Source organism: Cyprinodon tularosa, unplaced genomic scaffold (genome assembly GCF_016077235.1).
Source record: "Cyprinodon tularosa strain WSP-4 unplaced genomic scaffold, ASM1607723v1 ctg36, whole genome shotgun sequence".
Classification (NCBI taxonomy): Eukaryota; Metazoa; Chordata; class Actinopteri; order Cyprinodontiformes; family Cyprinodontidae; genus Cyprinodon; species Cyprinodon tularosa.
Window position 1 is genome coordinate 177,220 of NW_024039074.1, and position 26,209 is coordinate 203,428.

General features: G+C 37.6%; 1 protein-coding gene and 1 long non-coding RNA gene across 2 annotated transcripts; one reads left to right on the forward strand and one right to left on the reverse strand.

The window, feature by feature from the left end:
* Positions 1-11,141: 11,141 nt before the first annotated feature.
* LOC119790282 lies at positions 11,142-13,347 on the forward strand. Its single transcript, XR_005281705.1, has 4 exons — positions 11,142-11,409; positions 12,317-12,511; positions 12,586-12,665; positions 13,155-13,347. It is a non-coding gene; the product is annotated as an uncharacterized LOC119790282 (long non-coding RNA).
* Positions 13,348-13,370: 23 nt separating this feature from the next.
* On the reverse strand, positions 13,371-15,279 carry LOC119790307. Its single transcript, XM_038295819.1, has 3 exons — positions 14,837-15,279; positions 14,423-14,558; positions 13,371-14,253 (listed from the first exon to the last, which is right to left on the reverse strand). The coding sequence occupies exons 1-3, from the start codon at positions 15,277-15,279 to the stop codon at positions 13,498-13,500; spliced, it is 1,335 nt and encodes a 444-aa protein (XP_038151747.1). The 3' UTR covers positions 13,371-13,497.
* Positions 15,280-26,209: the final 10,930 nt, after the last annotated feature.

Consider the following 26,209-nt stretch of genomic DNA (forward strand, 5'->3'; position numbering starts at 1 on the left):
AACATAGACCTACTGGTAATTTGAGACCTTTACTTTTTAATCCCTTAAGTCAAGCAAGATAGATAGATAGATAGATAGATAGATAGATAGATAGATAGATAGATAGATAGATAGATAGATAGATAGATAGATAGATAGATAGATAGATAGATAGATAGATAGATAGATAGATAGATAGATAGATAGATAGATAGATAGATAGATAGATAGATAGATAGATAGATAGATAGATAGATAGATAGATAGATAGATAGATAGATAGATAGATAGATAGATAGATAGATAGATAGATAGATAGATAGATAGATAGATAGATAGATAGATAGATAGATAGATAGATAGATAGATAGATAGATAGATAGATAGATAGATAGATAGATAGATAGATAGATAGATTGATTGATTGATTTTCCAGCCAGCGGTGAATCCGGACAGAGATGCCTTTAGGGTCCACCAAAAGAGTTGCAAAATTCTGTGACAACCGATTACAACCACATCACACATCAAGGAATGGTCAAATCATTGTACATTTGGACTTTTTGGGAATTATTGATCACACATCGCATGGAGGGAAAAATTGTTGCACAAATATGATAATTATCTTACACCTGGCAACACTAATGCTAGAGTTCGGTTTTCTGGACACTACGCTGTTTTTCCTGACTTATGCTAGTCTAGCCTTCTTGACTTGCCTTCCGGTCACTTCCTGCCCGTCATCCAATCATGTATGTCCTATGAAACCTTTTTGTGTGGAACGTTCTACAGTCAAACCAGCTCTTCTTCAGCAGTCTTTAGCAGAGGTTTTCCTCCCTGCACCAGGTTTTCTTTCTTATTATTACAAAATCTTTCCTACAACATGCCTGGTTTACGTGTCAGACTAACTGCCTGGTCATGAATGATATTTGTATTGCTGGTAAAAAAAAAAAAAAAAACTAGGGAAATGTCTGCATGCCATTTTTGTTGTGTTTTACTAATTTCCCCAGCTTCATTGTCATTGTTATATCATGAAGAAGGCCCTCATCTTAAATAATACAGGGCTACATGACATTAAATACTTTTCTGGTTTCTTTTATGTTCTCTGTAGGAGTCCTCAGCACTCTCTTGGAATAATCTTATAAGGCCAGCTACTCTTGGGGGGTTTTATCCCTTTTTTTTTGGAAAATGTCTTCTAGTATGTTTCCTTTTGAAAATAAGTCTAAGAATTTTTTTTTTATGGGTGGATGATCGTTTCTACCTGTCCCAGGCCGAGCATCAGGATCTGCCATACTGTAGCAGGCGAACGGATCAACCTCTGGAGAGTCTCTCCTCTGCTCCTTTACTCTAAATGTCACAACCACACCCAGTCCCTTAATGGAAAATGTGACATGAAAGGAGAGCGACCTTGCTCTGATCACCCATTATGCACCATTTGGAATGGCTCCAAAACTCGTCTTTCTCATCACCCACCAATTTTTCGCACCTACTGTAAAAGCACCAATTAATAGAGATTACATAAAAATCCTTTAATTCGTGCTTGATGTGAATGCAACTTAAGAGTAACGAAAAAAGTCATAATACACAATAATACATTCTGGTTGGTAAAAATTAAGAAGTAAAACCATCATTCTGTGTTTTTGTATTTTTATCTTTATATTGTCCAACTCTGATGGCCTTTGATGCTTCCTCTTTTTCAAAACAGTTGCTGATTTTCTTCCATGTTCTGATTAATGGTTTTCCAAACAGAAGTTTGATGTCTTGCCATAACAGGTGGTTCTTTAGCATCCAGCACCCTATAGACATTAAACCACAGATTGCAAAAAGTAAAAGAAAATCTTGACTCAGACTAACACCACAACACCATCTGTCTCTAAATCCAAAAGACAAATGTTAATTCCACTCTGCTCGAAAAAACAACAAAAATAAAAAAACACTGCTTGTATCAGCCGATTTCATCAGAATTAATTTAAATTTCATGGAGTTTTGAATAAATGCCTTATAGCCAAAGTAGCTCTGACTGGACAAATAAACCACTTCTATCAACAAGGGAATAACTGTTGTAGGAACAAATAATACTTGCAAATTAGCTGCTTTAGAGCACAGTAATGCTTTGTTTTCCTTTGAGATGTGGAATGAATTGATTAATGCTGGTGAGCAGCCGTAAACTTTGGGGAAATTAATCTCAAGTTCAAGTTAAGAGAGCCTCCTGCTGTGAACTTGAAATATCACAAATATTTATAATTGAACAAGAAAAGGAAAATATATAATCTCTCGTCTTTTAATTCTCTAGAGTGCCTGTCAGTTCTCAAATCTCATTAAGCCTGAGGCTTTCTTTGTTTTATAGCATCTAAATTTGTTGTTTCCTTTAACATTAGATGAAAACTATTGGTAATTGCAACCCAAAGCAGCTGATTAATGTTTCAAGAATGTTTTAAACACGCTTGGGTAAAAACATTGATTTATATTAGGACATGAAGGGTTGTTTTTGTTCTATGATATATTTTGACAAATATATGCACCAATTATTTCAGCAGCCAAATATGATAATATCAATGTAACTTTTTAATTATGATACATTAATACAAGAGCTCCAGCTTTTTAAAGAGTATAGAGTATAAGGAGAGTATTTCAGGTAATCAGCACAAGTAAAACAAAAAGCTGTGACATTTTTAAATGTGCTAAGCATTTTCTTGAGAATTAAAGGATCAATATGAATTCAAATAATAGCTCATCACACAAGATCAGTGAGAAGCTCCATTGGAGATTTGTTTGGTTTCAAAGTGAGCATTTCAAAGGTAAACTTAATCATTACCTCATCAATCAACATAATAATGGAGAAAGTTACAGTTGGTTTTGCTGTAATATTTACAAAATAAGAATTAGGTTTATCACAAACACATAGTTGTGCTTGAAAGTTTATATACCCTTCCTTTAAAAACAGAAAAAATAAAATAAATCAAATGTTGGGATCTGGAGATTCACCACCTTTCTCCAGCAGAGTGCGCTGTGGGTCTCCTGGGCTGGAGCCCTCCAACACACCTGACGCTCATCAGCCCATCAGGAGACCTTCCTACATAAGCAGCAGCCAGACCTTCCTTCAACGCCGCAGTGTTGACCAAGTTTGGTTAGCAAACCCGAGCCTCTGTTATTCTGATAGAATCTTAGTTGTCTCTAGAGAGAAACCTGATTCTAATCTGCCTCTGTCTTCTTGCTCACAGGAAACCCATCTAAGCCCAAAGCTCTGGATGAGCTTTGCCTGTAAACCTGCCTGCCTGCCTAAGGGAGCCGAACTTGAAGATCTCAATCTGGACTCCTCCTGCTGCTCTCAAGGAAGAGCTGGAATCTCAAACCAAGGTCTGCCACTCACAAGTCAGAAGCTAGACGCTGCTGCTGCTGAGCACTCTGCTGAACCAACAGTCTCTGGACCCAACCGGTTCCCTCTCTCACAAAGATCTGTCTGGACCTCTTCAAGGTATATTCTGAATAATCTAAATTCAACAAACCATCTGACTGCCTGGCTAATCAAACTATCCGTCTCTGCAGACATCAGGGAATCCAGTCCCGGACCAGTGCCTGAACCAGTTCATGTTCTTTGTGTGAAAACCTTCAATAAACTCTGTTAAACTTTTACTCTGCTTCCAGTGGTGTTCTGCATGTGGGTTAAGTCTCTTAAGCCAATCATGACATCAAAAATGAAAATTGTAATAATAAATACTCTCTAAGAAATTATGGGTTGTTTTTCTAACTCAACTGCTAGGTTGAGGATGTTGGATAATTTAAACAGGTTTCATTGAATGGGTATTCTAAGAATCCAATTTACTTTTGTTGGGCATGGAGTTATCTAAGCAGTTGGTTTGTAATTTTCTATAATGTTGTGTTGGTTTATTTTTGATTACCCAACACCTTTAGTTGATGTTTGAGCATGGACAACATAGCATGGCCAATTGACAAAAATTGATATGACCAGACTGCACGGACTCAATTCAACACAAAGCTAGTATTTGTGACATACTCAGCTTTTTTCTTACCACATAGCTGATTTTATGATTTTGTATAAAGTTTCATATAGCTATTAGAAATTAGGTTTGTAAGGCACTGTTGAGTACTACTTTCAGGAATAAACTGGTATGCTAGAAAGCCAGATATATGCTTACATGGTGATAAGTCTGCATTTTTTTTCCTTTGTTTTTTTTGTTGAAGTGTGCTTTGGCCACATTTCAGCAAGTGCTTATAAAATAAGTCAATAATAAATCAATTACTAATATTTTAAGGTATTCTTTCTTTATTCTTTATTCTTTATTATTTTTCCCAAGAAACTACTGAATGGACTAGTTGCCAAGGAAACATTTTGCCAAGGTTATGTTTCAACAGTGTCACACCTCAGTTGGCTTTTTCACCTCACTGTTTCTTCATAGGCTGGGGGACTCTGTGGAAAGCAGAGTCCCCCAGGTCGCAACCATATATATAAACTGTTCCTCACCTATTGCGGGTAGTCTTCTCTTTATTCCTCTAAGCTCAGGTCCTCTTCCTGAGATCTTGAAGCTTGAGGGTTCTGCACAGTATCTTTGCTGTTCCTAGAACTGCACTCTTCTGGACCGAGATGTCTGATGAATTTCTAGGGATCTGCTGTAACCACTCTTCAAGTTTGGGGTTCACTGCCCAAAGGGCCCCAATGTTCAACTGATGCCTTGCCCTGCAATCTGAGAGTTGTCGGTTCAAGCCCCTTTCAGTGTCGTGTCCTTGGGTAAAACACTTCACCTGCATTGCCTAATGATGGTAGTCAGAGGGCCCGGTGGCACCAGTTTAAAGCAGCCTCACTTCTGTCAGTGAGCACTAGGGCAGTTGTGATTACAATGTAGCTTGCCAACATCAGTGTGTGAGTGTGTGCGTGAATGGGTGAACGGCTGAATGTAGTGTAAAACACGCTTTGGTCAAGTCCCCTGACTTGAAAAAGCGCTATATAAGTACAGACCATTTACCATATACCATAGTTATATGTCAGAAGCTAAAATAAAGTTGTCATCATAGGATAGGCATTTTTAATAACTCATCAGTTTTCATAAGATTGTCTGACCTACTCTATAACTAATATACAAAAAAAAAAAAACTCAAGTGACTAGTGAATCTTAGACTGTCTGAAATGAATCCCATTGAATTTGGAGCTCATTTTTCTGTTGTAGTTCTGTCTGTCACTCCAAAGTTGTTATAATTCGCTAACTTATAATTTTTTTCTGTTCTCCTCTTAAGATGATTTCTATTTAGGCACGTTTTTGATCATACTGTTTTTCTTCTTGCATTAACAATATAAATGCAACACCTAGCATGGATAGGTCATAGGCAGATATGATAGACAGGTGATCTGTGCTGAGCTGTTGTGACCTTTCTAACCTTTTAGTGAACTTTTGCAACCTTCTGACCAGCCGATTAGTGTCCAGCTCGTTCCTTCCTGATTAGTTTGAAAATTTGAGGCTATTTGAACGACCTTTTCACTATAAAGGTCTGCTCGCCTGTTTTGTTCTATCTGTGCGTCTTTTCAAAATCCCTTAATTTACAGCGACTGTGCACTAACACACACACTCACACATGCGTGGACTGCAACACTCAGGCAGGCCATCTCCCATCTCCCCTTTTTGCTTCTGAAGGGTAACATGATGAGGCTTATCGACCTCCATGTTGTTAACCACAGCAAATTTGTAGCTGCGTTCGCCCACAAATCACTGTGTCCTCATTGTGGACTCCAGCTTGAGTGTGTTCTTCAATTACTCTTCAGGTTCTACAGTTGCTCACACTTCAAAAGCATTCTCTTACATGCACCACGTCCTTGCAGTTTTTTCATTAGAGTGTACTTTCTCTTATTACTTTAAGTACTTGTGCGAACAATAAAAGAAAACACAATGCCAGCGTCATGTTCTCTTAGAATTTGCAAACCATTACCTTATAGTTAGATTGTCATTCACAAATGTAATGCATTCATAATATTAGAGTGTAAATTTTCAACTTTGGAGCTTCACCTGCTACATTTATTCTTTTGGGACGATCCCTGAATGAAGGAGTTATTTTATCTCCCCAATCTTTCTCTTGTCTCATCGTTTATCTTGCTCTCCCCATTGTACTTTATACCTGTCCATCTTGTTTTACAGGGTGTGGGGAAATGAGATACAGAGGGAGGGAGCTGTGAGAGGGAGACAAAGTAGTGTGTTTACCTTGAGGCTCCAAAGCAATATGTGTCTGTTGGGTCCCTGCGGAGGAGCCCATTGGCCTTCACCTTGGAGTGTGTGCATAGTAACAAACATGCTCCTCCTCGAACACTCAAACAAGCTGCAGTGATTTGAGAGGTTTAAGGAGGAAAAATATTTGGGATAAACAGACAGAAAGTCATATTCATTAATAAGGAATTTATAGGTATTTTTATCATTTCCTGTCTCTTCACTTTTTGTTATCTTTCAGCTCTTTTTTGCTGATGACTGTTGTAATTTAAAGGTATAGGGGAGGATTTTCCCACCCTCTCCACAAAAACAAATGCACATGTATAACACTGTACCTGCTCCAGAGAGGGAATGCCTATTAAACGTGTGCAAGATCATGCACGAGCCCATTTCTCCTTGTGCCCACTCTGTTTAAAAGTTGCTGTTTGCATCGCTCTTACAAGCTTACTTTCCAAAAGAAGATTTGCAATTTTTCTAAATTTTCCTCTCATACACTTCTTAGACAGTTTTAGTTGTATGTCTTATGACCCTCGACCATTTTCAAAGAACCGCGTTGAGAAAGGTGAGTATACATATACGCCTGAAAGTGCGCATGTGCAGAAAAAGATAGCCAGTTAAGTACGAACATGTAGGACTGCCTTACGTAAACATATCACCAGAATGATTGACAATTAGGAGAACCACTTGTTTAGATGATCCACCCAGAAAAACAAAATCGTCCACTATACCTTTAACATATTTAAATACATCTCCACAAATAAATTCCAATATATCAATTAGCAATTAGCCTATTTATTACATTTACAGTCTAAACAGACTAAGCTTATATTGCCCCTCGCATAATTCCCGAATTTCCCCATTTTTGGATAATAAAGTGATTTTATATTTTTGTATTATATTCATAAGTTTTTGTACTGGCAAGCTGCACTGAAGTGAACTGAAAAGTTGAACCCATTTGATATAGAAATGAGAAATTCCAATGTGAGTTTTATGTGTATTGCTTCTGCTGTACTTGTTAAACAGCCTTTGTATGTGTCATGTTTTAGGAATTTCTCTGTGCATTTGCCATAAGCTAGATTATGACTAAATACACCTTATAACATTTGCATTTCCAAATAAAACATCTGCCAAGAAAATGTCATTCCTGCTCAAGCCTGTTTATTAAGGCCTCAAATAAAATTTTGTAGGGTTCATTTTTATAAACTTACCATTTAAATGTCACATTTTCTGTAATGACTCTGCACTTTTTGGCTCTGTTTAAGTTTTCTTTTTTGAGTTTTCAGTTATACCTTGATTCATGCCTTTCTGTGTTTTCTAGTTTATTGGTTTCATTTCCATTTTGTGTTGTTCTAGCTATTTTGATTGTATTTGAGTTCTTAGATATTTCTTGTTTGCCCTCTGATGCCGTCTTGTGTTAGTCTCTTTTTCCCTAGTTCCCTTCAAGAATCATCTGTCCACACCTGCTCCCAATCTGCTGATTAGCCTGGTGCAGTCTCCCATTTATACAACTCATTTTCAGTCACTGGTTGCGTACAAATTCATGGGCTGCGTTCTCTGAAAGCCAGATTCAAAGGCCAATTACGACATAGTGCAGAGCTGAGGTCTGGTCGGATTCAAGACTCCTTGTTATGCGGCCTTAAAATGCATCCTTCTTTTTGCCCGATTTGAAGGACGGGTCCGGTGTATCCTATCTAGCCTTGGTTATCCCAGGATTCTTAGTGAATCAAACAAAGCAGGCTGCTCCGTGCTCAGAGAAAAAAGGTACTTGGAACCGAATAGTGGTGAATATTGGAAGTTCAGTTTAATATAATACAAATATTGGAATAGTTGTTTTAATGGTTATTGTTATACTGCACAATTTGCTTAAATAAGTATCTTTTGTTGTTGAATATAAGAGATTTTGCAGATATATTTTTAAACAGTCATTGTTTAGATTTACTTATACTCATAGAATATAATTGTTATGGTCTTGGTTCTGTTAAGTTTCTTTGAGTTTGCTCTTTCATGTTGATTCATGTTCTTCTTTTGTTTTCTAGTTTTATTGGTTTAATTTCTGCTTCTCAGGCTTTTCTTTGTTGCCCTCTGTTGCCCTCTTGTGTTGGTTTCCTTTTCCCTAGCTCTTTTCTAGAAGCCTCTGTTCACACCTGCTCCCAATCAGCTCGTTAGTCCTCCCTTTGTTCAGTCAACCATAAATACTCTCCCTCTGCAGCTCCTCAGTGCTGGTTCCTCGTCCTTTTGTGGGTCTTTGTGCTTGTTTTCCCTGATGTCTCCTTGGTTCTGGTTAGTTTGACATTTTAAGATGGATTTTTGTTAACTGTGATCATTTCATTAAAACTGCAAAAACTCACCTCTGCCTCCCTGCCTCTGAATTCGGGTCCTCATAGCTTAACCAAACATTGGCAATAATAATATAGAAAATCCCTTTATTGTCCAACAATGGGGATACTCTGGATATTACAGCAGCAACAAGATTATAGAAAAGAATGGTCAAACAAATGTGAACCTTAGAAACCTAGAAAAATGTATAAGAATAAAATAATAGTGAAGAGTTTAAAGAAACAATGAAATACTGTAGTATAAAGTATTTTAACAATATCAAACTATGCACCTGGAGAATAAAAACCAATATACAGCTATGGACATTTTTACAGTAATGGATATTTGAAAATAGCAGAAACATCAGAGATGTGAAAAATGAAAGCAGCATGTTAGACTTGAACAGATTTATATTGTCATTTTATATACACAAGTGTAAACAATAAATTTAGTTAAGAACAGCTCTCTGTTGTTTAACTGACTAAGGTTTATACCATTTCATTTGCTTTTATTTGTTCATGCTCCCATTGGCTGTCACCTTTATTCCACTCTGTATTCTCATCAGTATAGTTTTTGTTCACTTAACAATAAATTTTATTATTTTTTTTAAAGTTTGGTATTCATTCTTTGTGTGTCAACTGTCACAGTTGCTAAGGATTAGAGCATAAGGCGGAGAAAGCCGTGGAAGGCTAGACCTGTTTGAATTCATTGCCAGAATTCTTTCAGTCTCCTTATTATCAAGGACTTCGAAGGATCCAGTCCAGAGAGACCGCGTCCTTGGAAGACACAGCCCATGAATGTGAACACCCCAAATGTTTGCTGGATCCTTGTTGTTTTGTTGCTCCATTGTTTCATGGCTTCTCGTGTGTTTTTCCTTGAAATTCTACTAGTTTTTTTTTTTTTTTTTTTAGTATTTTTGTTTTTTGGACGTTTGCCATAATTGCCTGTGGAAATGTATTAAATTTGAAAAAAACTAATCTCTGCCTCCTCATCTGTGCACCTCCACCCAACCTGAGATTTTCATTCTTGTATTATACATATCTTAAATATGCACCCTTATTTCACACAAGTGACGTACCTTAAGTTAGAAGGTATTTTAGTACCATGAATATGTTTGGCACCTCATCAGTTCTAAAGGTATTGGTGGGCTGCAATGCGAGTCCTTTGTTTTATTCTTTGTTTTTTTTTGTTTTTTTTATTTTTGCATCTATAATATAATATATCTATAATAAGACATGGACACTTGTTGATGATTTACTATCTGTTCTCTTTCCGGTCACTATAAGTTGTGCAATATGGGACCCATGAAACTGCTTGGCATGTGACTCTTTTGATCAGCCTTTCCTATGCTGAGCCTGCTGTGAGGCTGTAACAGCCTTACTGCAGAAACATTTGGGCAACCTAAAACCTTTAAATGTTTGCTTCAGACCTAAAAACATTCAAATCCTATAACAATATCAATAGCTGGCTGCACGCTTTTTTTATCCTGCTCATGCAGTAATGTGTCTGAAATGGTTTCAGACAAAAGTATCCTGTTGGTAAATTATATTTTGATTTTGTTAGTTTCTTCTATAAATTGTTGCTTCACTCTTCTGGTATCCAGACATCATTAGTTTACATTGCTTTTCCACTATATAATGAACTATGTCAATAGGGGACTAAACCTCTTTTGTTGTAGTCCATACGTTTTATGACAACATTTTATTGTGGCTTTATTAATAGTAGCTACATGACAATCATGAAACCAACAAAAAAAATAAAGGATTTCAATATTTGATTACCCTTGATCTGACCTTGGATTCCTCTCTACAATATTTTTGTTCTCTATGAACAACATTTTACAAACAAAGCATGGGACGTGTCACCAATGCGATGGCTGCGGGCACCAAGGGGCCCTCAAGGACAGCATGGGGTGACCTCGACAACGTCTGAAAACAGAAAAAATCTCAACATTGGTCTAAGTTTAAAATTTTATTTTATTCTGTTGCTCTTCTTTTTCAATAATTTCTATAACATGTATAGAGATTTCAAAATGACAATAAAAAGGAAATTACAAAAAAAAAAAAATGTGTATCATGTATAAAGTTTAGGTGAACTTTGACCCCTCGACTTCTCCTTGGTGAGGTGTTCTGGGCACGTCCCACCTGAGGAGACCCAGAGGGGGACCAGGACACGCTGGAGGGAGTCCCTACTGAATCTGCTACTCCCATGGTGGAATGATGGAAGAAAAATAATAGAGGTATGTAAATACCCTTCAATACCACATTTTCAAACTACAATTCATATCATTCATATGGGCTAAAATATTGCAGTGAACAGAAATAGTATAGTAGGCATCAGCAACCCATTATATTGATCTGCATTTTCATGTCATTCTTTAAATTCAACATCTCTCTCTACCACAGAACATCATTTTGAAATACATAAGGTAATAAAAGTAGAAGGTAGGAGCTCTTTGTTGAACTACTTGGGCAGTAACATTTTATTTCTGGTTAAACATTTAAGATGTTTTCCTCTAATACACAAATTTTTTGTTGATTAAGAAAAATAGACCTGAGCTTATTGTCTTACTTATGTAACAACCATGACCAGTGACCTTGTAAAAATGAGTGGAAACTATAGATCAATGTGAGGTGTAATAGACTCTGTGCACGTTAGCAAATGCTACTTCCGGTTATGAAAGCTAAGTTGATGAGACAACTTCCGCCTGCTTGACGCGCTGCCAGAGCAGACGGCTGAAAAATGGATGGTGCAAGCAGTGAGCTGAATTTCTCCCGATGTTTAGGTCATCTGCCAAACATGTCTATCGATGATGTTCACAGACTCGTGGACATGTTTTCTCCTGCTCCCCAGAGCAAGCGCGAGAAAGGATTTAAATTCTACATTTCACAATATCTCTACAACTTAGAAGGTAAGGCGCAACAAAACATGCTAATGCTACATTTGTGTTAACTGTACTGTCTATTGTCAATTAACATATTGAAACTAATATTGACTAACTATTAAACATATGGTTTGTGTTCATAAATTGTGTACGTAAATTCTACCGCTGGTAGCTACGATAACGCTAATGCATTTTCATTGAAGATGGTGTTAGCCTAGCCTGGTACAATTGAGATGGATGAAAGCAGAGCCAGGCTACTGTCAGCCTCCAAACACCGCAAACTATGACAAACTTGGCTTGTTTCATATATCAACAATGCCTTTTACCAGCTATTAGCAATACAGAAAAGGAAAAGATTTGGCATATAGAAATAAGCTATATCTCAATTTAATCTATAGACCTCTTCGGAGTTCTTTAGGTTGAGACAGTTCAACTCCTAATAGTGCATTGTTGATGTTGTATTAATATCATTTGTAGTCTTAACACTTCACTAACATTTTTATCCTTTGTTTCTGCAGTGTCTGACAAAGATCAGGGTTCAGGAGAGGTGGTGGTCAGGGCAGAGTGCTTCAGGTCGATGAGGAAGTCAGAGAAAGCTCACAAACTCAGAGTATGATCATAGGAAGTAGCAGTCTAGCAGAGTTGAATGGTTTTCAGTGCATGTAATCTGTGATGACAACCTAAATTATGGAATATTTTTTAATCATAATGCCAGGCAAATACTATTCATTAGGGTAAAATTTTCAGGCATTTCAACGTCATATACAGGTGATTATATTAGGGGAAAAAAGCTAAAATATGTTTAAACAAATAATCAGGTTTAAGGTTTTTCAGGCTTTCTTTATTGATGGTTGTCACCATCTATAAAAATAGCCTCTGTTCCATATTGAATGATGTGAGTAAAAAAATAACTAAATAACATTGTACTTTTCAGGTGGTTCTGAAAGACTCAACGTCTGTGGAACTACTACACTTCAGCTGCTCCTGTAAGGCTGGAAAAGCCTTATGCAACCACTGTGTTGCTTTGCTTTTTCAGTGTGCCCATTACTCCCAGCTGAAGCTCCAAGTGGTGCCCCCGATGATGAGCTGCACCGAGGGAGAACAACAATGGCATAAGCCCAGAGTACTGGTAGGTTATGTCATGATACATTAATACAATAAATAAAATAAATGATTTGATTTAAATGTGTTTGTATATAACAGGGAATAAAGCCTGGGCCAGTTGATAAGATGACTGTGTTATCTGCCAAACCAAAGAGGAGAAAGACCACTGAGGGAGTCCGGTAAGTCCCTGTAATTTTGTAAGAGTCTAATGTTATGGAAGTGGCATACGGTACATTTTAAATAAAAGCTTTATGAATTCTATAGCATTTGAATTAAGTCAGAAGCTTACAATTTTCACAGAATTGTATTTGTGTAGCGTACAAATGAGCTGCTGTCATTAAAATGTACAATTTTATTAATGTTTTCATTTTTTAAGGCATCACTGTACTGAACAAGTGCAATTATGGTTTATAGTTTAATAGAAATTAGGCCTACTAATTAATATGCAGCAAATATGTATATTTGTGCATATGCATAAAACAGGTGTTTATCATGTTTATCTTATGTGTATCCATTTTTTTTTTTGAGCAAACTCTATTTCTGAAATGTGTATTTCAACGCTAAAATTTCCTCACTGCAGGACAAGTATTGTAAAGGATCTCTTTTTTATCTATTATATTTCAGTACTTTCATTATCTCCTGTTTAATAATTTGTTCTTCTCTTCCAGGAGCACACTTTACAAAGGTGTTCATGGGGACCTACCTGATCTCTCTGTTCTCCGTCTAAGTGAAGCCTACAAGGATTTCTCTCCGACCGACATTACATTAATAAACATTTCAATTGCAATATGTGCATGTTATCACACAATAATATAAAATAACACAATTAAAAACTCGAATGAACAATCCTTGTTTGCTGTGAATACTTTTAATGTGAATACTTTTACATAAAAAAAAAAAAAACTTCTCTCAAAAATTAATTCCCTGGGACAAGTAAAAAATGTGAACTGTAGTTGGTAAAGTAATGATATGAACAGTTTCTACAAATCTATAAAATAAGAACTACAGCAGCTACTCAGCGTGTGCCCACTTTTTAACCAGGGGTCCATACTGGTAGTTTGTGAGGAGACAAGCAACTGTAAAAATTTGACTAATGCTCCCAGAAATGGAGAGTGGGATAACTGTGTCAAAAAGTTTGTTTTCTTTGACTCTCCTAATGAGCCTCTCGACATGGACTCTGAGGCGAGCTATGGACTGAGTCCTGAGAACGTCCACCTCAGGCATCTGCTCCTCCTTGGACAGAAAGGCGGGACGGTGAACTTTCCCAGACACCAGCTCATCGATCAGAAACCCTTTGTCCACCATTGCTTCCATTTCAGGGGTTAGAAGGGAGGTGATGCCACACTGACGGAAGATCTCTTTGTCACTGATGGAACCCTCAAACAGCGCAGACACAAAAGTCAGTGCTCCATGGGGGGACATGCCTATCAGGGCTTTGAAGGTGCAGTGCGACTTGTAGGTCGAGAAAACCTCACTCTGTAGTAGAAGTGAGGAAGGAGTTTGGCATCTCATTTCTGTGCAGTCCAAAATTACATGAGTGTTTTCATAAGTCCCATTGAAGTCTACAGGCCGATTTGCTTTGACTGCATCAGTTGTCATCCAAATTGAAACAGACCCAAGCAGAGTGTAAAGAAAGTTGGCCCACGTTACAATGATCCTGCTCACTGTGGCTCTGTGGATGTTGAACTTGTGGCCGAGCTCTCTTTGAGTGCAGCCAGTGGAAAGATAATTTAGAAAGAGGAATAACTCATCAATTGGCAACAATTTCTGCAAAGAAGACATAATACAATAATTAACCTTTTTATTATAATAATATTAAAAACACTACACATTTACTTTGAATAAAAGCAAATAATTGTAACGGCTAAAATTAAATATTTACACATCTACTCTACAAAGTTAAATGACTCATTTCATAAAACAAACCATAACTTACAGTTGGTCTGGTCACAGGGCTTTCAGTGGATGTGCTGCTGGAAAGATTTCTCTGAGCACTGTTCACCCTCACCATCCTGGTGGTTGCCTCTTGAATAAGATACCAGAATGCCATCAAATGCTCATATGATGGAAATCTGCATTAAAAGAGGAATGTTATTACATATTGTTCAGCACAGTGTAATTCAGTATTTTCCCTTAACAGAATGGATAATAGTGATTGACATTTTCAATAGATTATATGATGTGCACACAGCAACACATTGTCTGCAACTCTTAACTCTGCCAATTGTTATATTATTGTTTTTTTTTCAGTTAAACAAAAGAAAAGACAGCTATTACTGCATATACCAAAACCAGAGTAAATATATTAATCAAAAACAGTACAATATACCGTGTAAATGGCCATTCTTACCTGGTATAGAAACGAATATCCTCTTTGGATGAGGCGAACCGCTGCAGCCCAAATCTGAGGGTCAGATGCTGAGACTCAAGCTGCTGTCTGAGCTCCTCGATCTCTTTACACATGTCAGTGTATTTACTGCGGTCCACGGTGATGAAAGGACTCTCCGCGTAGTCGTGGTCCTCAATCATGGGGACAGGCGGAGTTTGAGCAGGCTCACAGTCCATCTCCATGCCTGTGTTGCTGCCAGACGCAGCAGAGTTGTCATCCGCGGCGCCATCTTCTCCTCCTGTTGCGGCTGCCCGAGGACAGCGTTCCCACACTCCTGGCCTCGATGGCTTGGTCCACGGAAAAATAGATGGAACCGTTTCGGGTTTAAGTTTTCGTCTCCCTTTGGCCGATAAAACAATTTCCCCAGTCTTAAAATGCCTGCTGCAAACTGAAGAGTTAGCCATCACGGTGAAGTCTTTCCTTCTTATTTTTGCTAGCCATTGAGCGCGCAAACTCGGGTCTTTGGGGAATCTGTGGAAGCTCAGCACTTTGTTGAACCTACCCCCGGCGGTACACAGCGGCACAGAACAGTAAAAGTTGTTCCCACCTTCAGCTTTTTGACAGGTTACGATCCTTTTTGCTTTGGACATCATTTTCTCAGTGCGGGGGGATAGCGCAGACTAGCGACAGGAAGTAAACACTTCAACTTCCGGTAATAAATCCGGAAGTTAGCATTTTCTCGTGCACGGAGTGAATAACAGTAAGTGACACGAGAAGGTTAAGTAGAGCAGAAGTAAGAGAGAACAGCAATCAGAAACTCATTGGTGAAAGAAATGTTCGGACCTCGTGTCATAGAGTAATTAGGTGTGAGTAGAAAAAGAGAAGAGTGCTGACTGAGCCAAATCCAAACCGCCTTTAGTCTTCTCTTTGTCAGTTGTATCGACCCAAAGTCACTGACACCAGATCTGTGTTGCATTTATTGTAATCAACACTGTGTTTTCTGTCAGGAGTTGATTGTAAGTACAGATAAATACCAGAAGAATTCCAGCAAGAATCTATAGCAGAGAAACCTCCTGCAGCGGCAGAAGTACCCAAGCCTTTCCTGAATTAGGAGGGAGTTCTTTCCGTTCCTCAGCATCGCTGTCATCATCTCTCTCATTTCTGTCTCTGACAGCTACATTGTCTCTCTTGTAAGAACAAAATTAGGCAATTTAAGTTGAGTCAGAGGAGAATAAGAGCCTCTATTGAGAATTGTTTGTGACAAATGCAGGCTATTGACTCATGACTGTGGAAAAAAATGGCTCTGGACCCCCTTTTTACAATTTTCATAATAATGGAGAGGTAAGAAGGGAAAAAATACTTCAAATGAATCTCGCTGTGCATTGTCACTGGGTTTTTCATTGTTGGACAGAAAGGGAAAGTATCATCCTGTTAGGGTTTTTTTTTGCTCAGATGGATAATAGAAGTTCAATCTGCACAGGTGTGATTCACATTGGAAATAAGATTTTATCATGGCTATGAAAGATATTTAATGTTTCTTAAAAAGAATGTTTGGAGGCATACAGAATGTATAAAAGATTCCCTTAATAGGGTTTGTTTTTTATATGTTTTTTCACGTTGACCAAGTTAACATGAAGGTTTTCAAAATATCTGAACAATTACCTCCATTATGATTTTTTTTTTGGTGCATAAACTTCCTAAATGTCATTTAAAAAATCGTTTAAGCCATTTCAGCTTCAAAAGTGTGTTTATGACTTACATCCTGTGCTACTTTTTCTGTGCCAATGAGTTTATTTGAAGACGTCTTATTTGAGCAGCACTAGATGAATGAATTCTGCATCAACTTGTAAATATGTAAGTTATAAGGAACCTGTTTAGAAATGTATATAGTGTATGATTTTTGGTAGACAAAAGGTTTTTGTACCTCTTACATCTAGTGTAAGAATAACATAGAATTTTAGAAATGGAGATTCCAAGCAATATCATTCCGGTAGAGGGATAGTCTAGGTCTGCTTGTTGTGACCTGAATTCAGAGTAATTATTGCTATCAATTATCAAAGTTCTAAAGGAGAATGTCCAGCCATCAGGTCATGACCCTCATTTCTAATACATTTGGACACAAATCTAAAGCGCATCAGCAATCCACCTCTAATCATTGAGAAATTAGATAAATTAAATATATTTTACAGAGATGAACATGAATGCATTAACCGTTAGAGTCAAACATAATATAGTGTTTAAAAGTGTACGTTTGCAGGAGTGGCAAATATGTTATTCAATCAAATAATAGTCACGTTCTCTCTACACAGTCCCAACTGGCTGTATAATGCATCAGAATTCTGAAGTAACTGTGTTGTAAATAAAGAAAGCAATGCATTACAGTAATAGATTATACAAAGTAACAAAAGTCTGTTCAAAGTTTGGTCTTTTAATATAATCAAGATGCTTTAGTGTGACCTTGAACTAGCCATCCAGGCTTAAATACTGTTGAATTGAAGCTATTCTGCATAGAAAAGGTGGCCAAAAGTCCTCCAGAGTGATATAAGAGACAAACTGCCAGTTTCTAGTGCCTGCTGCCAAGGGTGGCATGGCCAGCTGTGAGTTTTAGGGGGCAATTACCTTTTCACATATGGCCAGGTTGGTTTGGAAAGCTTTTTTCCATAAAAAGATAAAACCATCATTTGAAAACTGCCCATTCATCAACTCAAGTTGTCTTTGGTATAAAAAATTATTGGACAGCCTAAAAGCTTTGAGTGTCAAAAAGGAAAAACTGGAAAAAAAAAAACTATCAGAGAGGAAACACTTTTTTCCCAGCTCTGTATATGTAGAAAAAAAAATGTTTTTCAACTGCAGCATACAATCATATATCAGCAGTCACAATAGGTGAAATAAGGAATACCTAAATATTTCTCAGCATTCTGCTGAGTCTGATTAAATATCAAATTGGTGTGAGATAAACAAAACATGATCTGGTCAGGGCAGGACTTTAAAGGATGTAGATTTATAGCTTCGCAAGAATAGACTCTCTTCAGAACTATGAGGGTTGAGCTTTCTTAAAATCCATTAACAGCCAATCCTTCCACTAAATATGAGGCAAGCAAAAGCAACATTAGAGAAGCAAAACTGATGATTGCCTGAGCTCAAGGAATACCACATTAAAACCTTTGCATAATTTCTAAGCGTGTAATGTACTCATGGAGAGACAGCCATAACATGTAATACATTGGAAAGACACATGCATATAAAAAAGTTAATACATTTTTAAACAAAAGTGTTTACATATTTTCCATGAGACATTGTGCCTGTATTTAGAGCACCCTCTTTGCTTGTGGATGAAAATTATACATCTTTGGCAAAGTGCTAAAATGTATATTTTTCTTTTTAGTTGAAAAGTATAGCTTTGAAATAATTTATACAAGATTCCGCCATATTAGATTCTTGACTGCTTGGCCCTGTCAATAACCGATCCTTCCAGGAAGCACGATCCGTACCATCCGCTCATTTGCACATAAGCAATCAGATATACATCCGGGTCCCCCTCTTTTTTAAAAAGACCTAAATTATGTTTTTACCTCCTCAAAAATAGTAAGCCTACTAAACCATAATATTTAAAGGTTAATAATGTATTTCCTTTGAAAATATTTACCTTAAAATCCTTCCTGCCTTATCATTTGTCATTGCCCAATCTGCACTGGAAATGGGATCCTACGCTACTCCTGGGAATTAACTTTACAGCTTTGGATTTAAATATAAATCTAGTCTTTTTGAGTTTTATGTTTTCCTGGCTCCCTCCTGCCAAGACCTACAGCGTGCGCTGGGGCGGTTCGCAGCCGAGTGTGAAGCGACCATATGAGAATCAGCTCCTCCAAGTCCGAGGCCATGGTTCTCAACCGAAAAAAGGTGGCTTGTCCCTTTCAGGCTGGAGGAGAGTCCCTGCATCAAATGGAGGAGTTCAATTATCTTGGGGTCCTGTTGACGAGTGAGGAAAGAATGGAGCGGGAGATCGATAGACGGATCGGTGCGGCTGCTGCAATAATGCGGATGCTTAACCGGTCTGTGGTGGTGAAGAGAGAGCTCAGCGAAAAGGCAAAGCTCTCAATTTACCGATCGGTCTACGTTCCTACCCTCACCTATGGTCATGAAATCTGGATCATGAACAAAAGAATGAGAATCCCGGATACAAGCGGCTGAAATAAGCTTTCTCCGCAGGGTGGCTGGGCTCTCCCTTAGAGATAGGGTGAGGAGCTCGGTCATTCGGAATGAGCCCAGTGCAGAGCCGGTTCTCCTCCACATCGAGAGGAGTTAGTTGAGAAGGAGGAACAGGGGACGACCCAGGACACGCTGGAGATACTATGTCTCTCGGCTGGCCTGGGAGCGCCTAGGGCTTCCCCCAACAGAGCTGGAGGAGGTGTCAGCGGAGAGGGAAGTCTGGGAGTCTCTGCTTAGTCTGCTGCCCCCGCGACCCGATTCCGGAGTACGAATTTTCCTTTTATGTTAACCTTATGGTATATAGTGTGTAACCCAAAGAAAGTAAAACTAAAATGCAGATAAACGTGGTTTAATCATATTTTGCCAAACTACTCTGAGCTTGTCCTATGATGATGCCAGACCAGCAGTTAAACGGAGAAAATGTAAAAAGCATCAAAATTGTCTCAGAAAAGTCATAAAACATTTTTTTTAAGATGTCTATTGGCATTCTTTAGTAAGGTAAGGATAAAAATAAGTAATTTTAGTACCATGATTACATTATTTATTAAAACCCACATGTATATTTGGTTGCGCCTGCGCAAATGAGTTGATGATACGGATCGTGTTGTGAGAGGCCCACCCATTGGCCCCAAAAGAAAGAATATGAATTCACACTCATGCTTTGCATTTGAAGTTATGTTAGAAGAATTATAATTCAAAGCTGGCATATTCTGATTTAACAAAAGCGCTGTTGATTAAGCTCCACATTCTGGAAGACATTGTAAGTAATTTTTGTATTTATGCATCTTTTCTTAAGAATAAAAGCTAAAGCGATGAAATGTTTGGAGAACACCAGTATGACATAAACTCAATGTAGGCTGGTGGACAGGTATTGCTAAACTCACACTGTGCTATTTAGTCTCCTATATCTGAAAGGAAAAGATTTATCAGTTTCATCTATACAAGCAAACACAGCTGTGTTTGTATTATCATTTTTCTTACTATGGTTTTTTAGAGGGGGCATTTTTAAAGATTTGATATTGGCTTCATATTTGTTTCATCAAAATAAATGAATCTCCTAATATGTTGTGCAGGTTTGTGCGAGTCAGATTTGAATCATTTTGATTCAGGGTGTACTTATTTTTTGCCATCTGTCCTGGAAACATTTTTATGCCCTCATACATTTTAGCAGCTCATACACACCTACTCCATGATGAAATTAAGGATTGAATTTGTTACAAGCTCAATGTAATATGTTCCCATTTCTACTTCCCATTTCATCCATTTTCCTTGTCCCCATGTGTTTTCCGCGCTGTTGGATAAATTGAAAATTATTCATGAAAAGACATCTATGCAGTCATATCATGCACAGTCACTTCACATATTCCAGCTCTGAACTCGAACTCATCATCTCTCAGAACAAGAATTCAATAGAGAAAACAGTGATGAATGAAACTGAACAGCCCTGCTTTTTTTTTTTAAAAGAAGAAAAAAGGGAACATCAGTATTACAGGCTACACTGACAAAAATAATCCAATTCACTTTATAGATCAAGTATGACGTTCTAATGTCAGTGATATTTTTATTGTCCTCTGTTACGTTAATATTGTGTTTGGACAGTAATTAATGCTAGTTCTGGAAAATTGATCCAGAAAATAACAATTTTTTTTTTTACTTTTATTGAGAACATTATGGTATTGGTAGGGTGTCCAACTCCCATGATTTGACCAGGGTTCAAATCAGACTTGGACAAAGACTTAGACTTAACTTAATTTATCCCTTGGGATTACTCCTTCAGGGTGATTCTTGTTCCAGTAGCTTATATAGAGTACAGAGAGTTAAAGCAAGATGCCTTTACAGATAAAAATACAACAGACAATATTCAATTCAATTCAATTCAGTTTATTTATATAGCGCCAAATTCACAACACATGTCATCTCAAGGCACTTTACAGTTCAACCAGATCATACAGTCAAATTGATACAAAGTTTTCACAGCCAAACAGGAACAGACGAGGCAAAGCTACTCTGAGGAAAAGCAGAGAGAGCAGAAGGTTAGAGATTGAACTAACAGATTCTGCAGAATAGGAGAACAGAGAGAGAATAAAGCAGAATGATGAAATGGGGGTCCCTATGTCCTCCAAAAGTCTAAGCCTATAGCAGCATAACTATAGAGATAGCTCAGGATAACCTGAGCCACTCTAACTATAAGCTTTATCAAAAAGGAAAGTTTTAAGCCTAGCCTTAAAAGTAGACAGGGTGTCTGCCTCATGGACTAAAACTGGTAGTTGGTTCCACAGGAGAGGAGCCTGATAACAAAAAGATCTGCCTCCCATTCTACTTTTAGAAATTCTAGGAACCACTAGTAAACCTGCAGATTGAGAGCGAAGTGCTCTGTTAGGAACATAAGGAACAATCAGATCTCTGATATAAGATGGAGCTTGGCCATTTAAGGCTTTATATGTGAGAAGGAGGATTTTAAATTCTATTCTTGATTTAACAGGAAGCCAATGAAGAGAAGCCAGGATAGGCGAGATATGATCTCTCTTTTTAATTTTCATTAGAACTCTGGCTGCAGCATTTTGGATCAGCTGAAGGCTTTTAACTACAGTTTGTGGACTTCCTGATAGTAAAGAATTACAATAGTCCAGCCTTGAAGTAACAAATGCATGGACTAGTTTCTCAGCATCACCCCTGGACAGGAGATTTCTAATTTTTGCAATGTTCCTCAGATTAAAGAAGGATATTCTAGAAACCTCTTTGATATGGGATTTAAATGACAGGTCCTGATCAAAAATAACACCAAGATTTTTTACTTTATTATCTGAAATCAGTTTAATCCCATCCAAATGAAGTGACTGGCTAATCAGTTTCTTTTTCAGAGACTCTGGTCCAAAGACTATAACTACTGTTTTGTCTGCATTCAGAAGCAGAAAGTTAAGAGTCATCCAGGTTTTTATGTCTTCAAGACATGCCTGTAATCTATGTAATGGGTTAGCTTCATCTGGATTTATAGACAGATATAGCTGGGTATCATCAGCATAACAGTGGAAATTAATCCCATGCTGTCTAATAACTCTACCAATTGGGAGCATGTATAAAGTAAATGAAAATCCAATATAAAAAGAGTGAATATAGTACAAAAAAGCATAAAAAAGAAAAAAGTTATAATGTCCTGGAAAATGCTTCCCTTAGATATAAAGAATATCAGAACAGTATGTGGCTAAGGGAAGACTGCAAAGTAGTTGACCTGAGTTCTTGCAATTTTTCAGCAGAGATGTACTGACCTTATAAATAAGTAAAAAATTAGGCTACACAGTTGGCATGTGTTATTGCACAGTGAGAGAGTGGAAAGTCGCACAAGTGACAATAGATAATGTTTCGCATAAGAAGTCCAAGGAGGGGGGTCCAGACCCTTGTCCATCTACCTATCACCTCTTCCTTCCCCTAAGTGAGGAGTTGTACATCTTGATCGACTGAGGAACAAAGGAGTACATGCAGTCTGTTGGTGCTGCATTTGGGGAGGAGCAATCTCTCTCTGATCAGGCTCCTCTGAGTGGTGAAGACAGTATGCAGAGGGTGTTCATAACGTCCGGCAGTTTGTTAAGTGTCCTTGTCTCTACCACTGTCACCAATCACAGAGCTGGCTCCCCTTTACCAGTTTGTCCAGTCTGGGAGTGGAGGATGTGGAATTTGGGCTTAAAGCAAACTGCCTACCTCATTGTATGAGAGAAAATAAACATAGAACTGCATCAAGTGTCGAGGAAGAAGGTCACTAAGATAACAAGTGGACTACTAGCACATGAAGACAATGGACACAAGCAAACTTGTTTTAATTTTCTCTTTTTTCAAATGTAGCACTTTGTAGCACTTTGAGATTTGAAGTCAAATGTAAAGTGCGTTACAAATAAAATTCATTATTATTATTATTACAAGAACAAAACATAGCACTTTGGTTGCAGCAACAGCCAAAATACCTGCAATGAGTATTTTCTGAGAAGTCAGCTTAAAGGCAAGAACAAGGTCTGGGCAATCAAGATCCCAGATGCACACTACGCAAAGAAGCCCCAGAAACAATCCAGCATCTCACTGGTCAGTAACCCAAGTCAGCCTCGGCAGATGGTCGCTCACACTGAGCCTGGTTCTGCTGCAGGTTTGCTCCTGTTAAAAGGGAGCTTTTCCTCCACACTGTCGCTACAAGCATGCTTAGTGTGAGAGATTGCCTTCGAGTCAATGAGTCTATGCAATTAACTGGTTTTACTTTAGATAGAAAACTGAATCAATTTGACTGTATGATCTGGTGAACTGCAAAGTGCCTTGAGTTGACATATCTTGTGAATTGACATTATATAAATAAACAGAATTGAATTGAATTAACCTCACATTGGTAAAGTGGCTCCAACAGATACCCGGAGAAACATCAGAGATCTCATTCCAGAAGAGGACAGTCCTAGGTTGCATATGGGTATGCAACAAGCCCACTTGCATATCTCTCATTTGCCTTGAATGCCTTGTAAACCATCACATAGTAAACAGCTCTACAGCATCACAGGTGCAGTGCTGTGAATACAGCCTGTCCTTGTTCCTGAATGCTTCGCAGCACCAGTGGTGTCACTGGTGGATCACATTTCTTTTAGTGTGGCCTCTACCTCCTTTAAGCACAAAATCAGGATTTTCATTTTGAAAAAAATGTTTGAAAATGGTTGAATTTCATCTGAAATACAGTTACTTCCTGATATAATCTAAGTGGTAGAAAATAGTAGAATGGCACATTGCCTCTACTCGTATGGGTTTATGAGTCTAACACTCCAAGGTGCTGCCCATCACATTTGGTCATTGAATGAAAGTGAACATTTCTAAAATTCTACATCAAGATCCTAATTATCATTAAAGATTGTACTTAAATGAAATATTTTTGGTGAGTAAAGATAACCAAACTTATTAAAGATAAACTAAGTCAAATTAAATGCTTTCTTTTCTTAGTAAATATGAAGACGAAAATAAAATCTTTCAATAATAGAAAAATGCTCTGAATTTTTCACAGGCTCTAAGTTTTATTTTTTTTATTTTCTTTAATGTCCCTCTACCCATAAGCCGTTGCTGCTGTTCCTGCTAATGTAATATGGCAAACCTTACTCCCTGACACACTGTGCAATATCACAATGCCCTTGGGTTAGCATTTCCAAATAAAAATCAAGCAGGCTTTTTTTTCTTTTTTACATTAGTTGGAAAAATACAGCTAGGGTCACCAATAGTACTCTGTGTTTAAAAACAATAGTTTCTGTACAAATCAGCATGAAAAGCACCATGATTTTAAGAGTCATACCTAATCTGTTAATATATGCAGATTAAATATGACTGAAATCCTGCTCTCTCTTGATCTTTTTTGAGTTGTCTCTTATGTAATCATCAATCTGAGCAGAACAGTCAATTACTAAGTTATTGGGTTGCAATGAAAAAAAACTATTTACCATGAATTTACCATCCATCATTGAAAACATACTTTGAAATCAATGTGTTTTAAAATTATAATATACTAACTTAAGACAATACTGAAATAATACCTAAGTGCATTTCAACCTGGCGAGACACACACAGAGAAAAGCTGCGATTACAAAGGTTTCATTAACATGAATTAAATAATTTCTTTGGTGCTCAGGCCCAGGCAGAAGACTTTGATGCTGTGAATCAACATTCGCTTGGATGAGTACCTAGGAAAAAGGATTAGAGTTGTCTTCCCCGGAGCCCAGACACTGGTGGTGGAATAAGCCGGAGGGCTAGTGGCTCTAGAGTGAGGTAGAAGGTAGAGGTGGGTGGAAGTTTACTAGCATGTGGGGGGGAGCTTGTCCAGAAACTAAATATAGTGGATCTTGAAAGATGATTGGCTTCGAGGGAGGTGCAGTCCCGACTTTGATTGGCTGAAGCTTGACATGGGACATCAGGAGGTGTTCCACATGAGGCTTATTAGAGATTTTAAGATTTTGGCTTAAGCTTCATAAAACATAATTAACAAGAAGACCCATAATATATCTGTTGATATGAAATAAATCTAAAAAAAAATCTACAATAAATAAAATCTTTAGAATCAAACTCATCGCTGTCTTTCAAAATATGTAGCATTTTTATGAACAAGGCTATCAATTTATTTAAAGAAAATTTACTGCTAAAAACCTGTATACATAATTTTATAAACTTGTTCTAATCATATATATATATGTATATATATATATATATATATATATATATATATATATATATATATATATATATATATATATATATATCAGCCCCATTGTTTCTTTATATCACTTTCTTATTTCATTTCAAAAGAGTATATAAGATGGTGGTAAAATAAAGGAACGGGTGATCAGAGCATCTAAAAGCTAACTGCCGGCTCAATATCAATATAAATTTATGATTTCCTCAGTTTTAAAGTTTAATTGTAGAACTGCAGACACAAAACCTTGACAACAGGCAAGCTTTCATACAATTACAATTATTTTCATACCATCCTTATTTTGATGTGCTAAAAACATCATTTTCAAGAGTATGGACAAAAAAAAAGTGATAGTTTTGTTTGTTCAGCTTCTAACCTATGTCCTTTCATCTTTTTCTCATCATAGTTGTTTTATCTGGCTTGGCGCTTTGTTTAGCTGTAACATCGTCCTGGAGGGAGCTTTACCTGGGCTTCTGCCATCAGCAACTTCCTTGATGGATGATAAAGCTGCTCCTGTTTTTTTAGTGGTTAGTCCTGTTTCTATCTTAGAAAGCGGTCATCTTTCAATCAAATTTTTTCGGTCATAGCATCTTGATTTATGTCGCAGCTAATATACCCAACGGTGAAATAAGAAATAGGAATCATTTACTTTAACATTGAGTTCCATCCCAGTGTTCGCAGGGATGGACGTCTGTGTCTTTGGGAGGCGTAGAGCTAACAGAACTGGCAGTGTTGCGAAACAAGGGCTCAAACTTGTACGGCCGTAAGCCTTCTACACCAAACAAAGCTTCTGCCGCCCTGGCGTCCTCTTCCATGACATCTTTGTTCCATTTTTCCTCCTCTGTATTAAGGAGGAGACTCATCCACGACCTCCGACACAAAACTCTCCTCCTCTTACATGTTTTTGCTGTCCATAGCGTTCCCTGACAGTGTCGTTGCTAAGTGCTACATGGTCTCAATGTAATTTCCCATTGGGATTCTACTAGCAA

Coding starts and splice junctions, on each gene's coding strand:
- LOC119790307 (XM_038295819.1), bottom strand. CDS start 15,279: ATGGCTAACTCTTCAGTTTGCAGCAGGCATTTTAAGACTGGGGAAATT. Junction 14,559..14,836: donor GATATTCGTTTCTATACCAG/GTAAGAATGGCC, acceptor CTTTTAATGCAG/ATTTCCATCATATGAGCATT. Junction 14,254..14,422: donor GCCCTGTGACCAGACCAACT/GTAAGTTATGGT, acceptor TCTTCTTTGCAG/AAATTGTTGCCAATTGATGA.